The sequence below is a fragment of the Gymnoscopelus braueri genome (genome assembly GCF_963280865.1).
Source record: "Gymnoscopelus braueri genome assembly, chromosome: 13".
Classification (NCBI taxonomy): domain Eukaryota; kingdom Metazoa; phylum Chordata; class Actinopteri; order Myctophiformes; family Myctophidae; genus Gymnoscopelus; species Gymnoscopelus braueri.
In genome coordinates this window covers 18,480,451-18,484,507 of record NC_137615.1, presented here as the reverse complement: position 1 = coordinate 18,484,507, position 4,057 = coordinate 18,480,451, and the positions used below count along the sequence as shown (strand labels likewise).

At 43.5% G+C, this 4,057-nt stretch overlaps 1 protein-coding gene across 1 annotated transcript; it reads left to right on the top strand.

The window, feature by feature from the left end:
- Positions 1–324: 324 nt before the first annotated feature.
- Positions 325–1,520, top strand: aanat2 (arylalkylamine N-acetyltransferase 2; the record flags this gene model as incomplete). Its single annotated transcript, XM_080448182.1, has 3 exons — positions 325–496; positions 872–1,026; positions 1,212–1,520. 3 exons carry the CDS (start codon positions 325–327, stop codon positions 1,518–1,520), a joined length of 636 nt encoding a protein of 211 aa, XP_080304308.1.
- Between the last annotated feature and the right edge of the window lie 2,537 nt (positions 1,521–4,057).

Sequence of the window (4,057 nt, the reverse complement as noted above, 5' to 3'; positions counted from 1 at the left end):
AGAGATGGCCACTTTATGAGACCAGATCAAGACAGAGGGAGGAGGGAGGGTATGAGAGTGCAGGGTGAAGAGGAGGCGCAGTGGAGGGCGACAGGAGCAGGACACGGTTGTCTGGATCTCTCCTGCATGACACTGACTTTAGAGTGGAGAGATCTGGAAACGCAGCATCGCTGGTGAGCCTTCAATCACAGTGACCTGAGCCTTTTACCAGCATCTGACATTCTCAGTTATTCACCCAGCATCGGGTAGTATAGCATCAGGAGAAAACAATACAAATAAAGAGAGTGGATAGAAAAAAGGCTTCTAGCTGGTTATTCAGTCAGCATGACACAACAGGTCAGAAGCTCGCCGTTCCTCAAGCCCTTCTTCCTGAAGACGCCCGTCGGAGGGGTCAGCAGCGCTCGGCTGTCGCAGCGGCGGCACACGCTCCCCGCCAGCGAGTTCAGGAACCTCACGCCGCAGGACGCCATCAGCGTGTTTGAGATCGAGAGGGAAGGTATGTCCACCGCTTCACCCACTGCCCCTTTGTACAGGTCAATTTTTACACTCAGAGGTTTGTAGTGTAATCTGCATCCAGAACATTGCTTTCTTATAGAAATGTAAGGGTAAAACACTTTCCTCTGACTCATCAGTTACTTGTCTACTTAGATGAACCTGATAGGATTACCCCAAATAAGTACAAATTCAATGCTAAAAAAAAATGTCAATACCAAATACTAACCATGTGCTGTTTTAAAAAAAAGCTATTATTATAATATGGGCTATTAGAATATAAATTCTATTGATGCTTAATTATTCTGTTCATCTTACGTATCTGTCCTTCAGACATGACCTTTGTCTTTGTTGACCATTTCTTTTGTCCCTCCCAAAGCATTCATCTCCGTGTCTGGAGAGTGCCCACTCACTCTGGATGAAGTCCTGAACTTCCTGGGCCAGTGTCCACAGCTGTCCCTGGGTTGGTTCGAGGAGGGACAGTTGGTCGCCTTCATCATTGGCTCAGGCTGGGACAAAGAGAGGCTTTCACAGGCAAGGAACCACAACTGATTCTGCACACTCAGCAAAAACACCTTCATTGAAACACAATACAATCGTTGAAAATAAAGTGTATTTCAAATTCTGAATAGTAATTTTACCCACAAACATGTAAGACAGCAGGTGACTATTAATCAAAATGACATTAACGTTTCTTTCTTTGTACTTTTCCAACATAGGAGGCCATGACTCAGCATGTTCCAGACACCCCCACGGTGCACATCCATGTGCTATCGGTGCACCGTCACTGCCGGCAGCAGGGCAAGGGCTCCATCCTGCTGTGGCGCTACCTGCAGTACTTGCGCTGCGTGCCCGGCCTCCGGAGAGCTCTGCTCATCTGTGAGGATTTCCTGGTGCCCTTCTACATCAAGGCTGGCTTCAAGAACAAAGGGGCCTCTGCCATCTCCGTGCAGAGCATGTGCTTCCAGGAGATGGAGTACATGCTGTGCGGACAGGCTTATGCACGCCGTAACAGCTCTGTGCGTTAACCACCTGAATTACTTTTCTGGGGAAGGGGGAGGGGGGCATTTTCCAAAATAAATGCAGATCTGCAAGCCACGACGCGTTGTTGTGAGCTTGTAGATCTGCAATTTTTTGCGAAGAGATTTGGTGTAGACGGGGGGAAAAACTGTACTAAGAACAGAGGGTTTAAGTAGTTAAACCCTCCCCACCTACGTCACACAGACTCATGGTAGCACTGGCCCCCCCAGACCACAGCAGACAGATGGAAGGACAGACAGACAGACGGACAGACACAGGGTCTGTGTTTGTACACCTGGCAGTAACCGTGTCAGACTGGGATCGGCATCCCGGATCCACTGGCAACAAGGAATGTGGACGGCATGACCTCACAGGATGCCAAGAAAGGTTTTCAAGAGAGCTAACCGATGATTTTCCACGCCGGTTGACAGCTAAATGTGCATCAGCCATATATGTATTCCGATGATGATCCTATGATGTAAATAAAGCATTTCTTTTCTTTTACCATTAGCGTCTGCACGCTAAGTTTAGAATTATTCATTTATTCGTTATTTATTTATTTTAAAAGAACTATTGTGTTGGACCAATGTTATTGCAATCGAGTTCATTCTTGAACAAAAACTATATACAGTATATCTGTAAAAACGTTAATAAAAACAATATGCAAATCAATCAATCAATTCTTCAGCGGTGGTCTCTTCATGTAGTTTAGCTCAAGCTGCTCTCAGAGCCCCTTTTATGCCAGGTGAGTACAGGTGATGGCCCAGAGTAGACCCCCACCCCATGGCACTCCTGGTACCCCATGAAGACAAAGGCACACATTTGCATCACTATATAGGCGAGGGTCGCTCTGCTGAATGGATACGGTGGTGATTAGCTGCCTGCCCACATGAATGGACGAGGAGGCGGGCTAATGGTCCGACGGCCACTATTCTGTTTGGATTTTTTTTTACTTTTACTTCATTTTCTATTTCATTAATATGCTCTATACATGTTAATATGCTCTATAGTATACGTGTTAATATTGTTGCTGTCGGGCAGAAACCAGATAACGCCATTTTTTAGCTTTTACATTTTTTTCATAAATCAGTGCTATTCAACACCATTTACGTCTGTGTGTTCATAAAAATAAAAAATTGAACCAATGAAAAGTATTAAAAAGCGCTTCTAACAAAACCAGCTAACTCCATTGGATCCTCAAACTGTCCAGCTAACTCCACCAAAGGGGGGTGGAGTTAGCTGATTTTGCTGACTCCAGGCTCCACCCCCTTTTGAGATGAAGGTGTTTGAGAACCACTGTATTGTTAAAAGGAGGCAGCTGAATGGGTAGAGAGGCTGCCTGGCAAACAGAAAGTCGCAGGTTCATGTCTCGGTCCCGGTAATGTGTCAAAATGTCTATGCGTAAGACACTAAGCCCTAACTGTTCCTCATTGGTAGACAAACTGAAGTGAAGATGAGAAACAGACTATTAAATCCATGTGGGATTTAATAGTTTTATTATTAGAAGGGTGGGGTGTTGCAATGGCACTTCTTATTCCCCCCAACTAGCCCCTCCCCCTCCCCCAACAGGACAACAGTTTTATGTCTGTTTGCCTCCCTGTAAATGTATCATTTATTTTCAGTGATGGAGACAAACCGTACACACATGTTATATTATTATTACATTACTCATTTACAGCAATGAAGTATATTTTCTTTTCCTTCCACATACATCTACACACATAGACATAATATTTCTATCCATTTCTATCATATAAATAAAGTCTTCTATTCCTATATTAACTGTAATCTGTACACACGGTTAAACATATGACCAAAGACCAAAAATAAATATTCACCAGGACCAAGATTCAAACCCACAACCTTCTAATTGTGGATCTTCAGCTCTTCTCTTGCACCACCAGACATTTCTAATGGTTCAGATGTTTAAACTAGACAACTCTCACCTTGACTGGTTGACTGAATCTCCAAATACATCCACTAACTAATTTCTTAGTTTTATGACCAAAACTATAGCAGTTTTAATCAACCAGAACTATACTAGTTTTTTTGTAATCAATTACAGTGGCTGTTATTGTCACTTTGGAAACATTTGGTGGCTATAGTGTTTTCAACTAGTTTCTCAAACAGTGTTGTATTGAAATAGTTTAGAAACTATTTGACATAAAACCTTGACATAAAACAATGCATTGATTTTTTTCAGCCAGCAGGTGTCGTGGCAACAACATGAGACCACTTACTGAGGTCCTGGACGTCGTGTTGACGTCGTAGGCACGGCGTATCGGCGTTGTGTAAAATGTCTGTTTTTTTTTTGTTTGTTTTTTTTGGTGGTTACTGAGGTCTGACCTGGACGTCGTATAGACGTCGTATGAACGGCGTGTCTGCGTTGTTGTATGGATGTCTTTTTGATGGTTACAGTGGAACATCATATGACGTCGTCTGACTCGGACGTCAGTGTTGCCATATTTTGTGACAGAAATAAGCAACCAGGTCTAGGAAAACAAGACCACAATTATAAGCAACCTACCTTACCTGCATATGCATC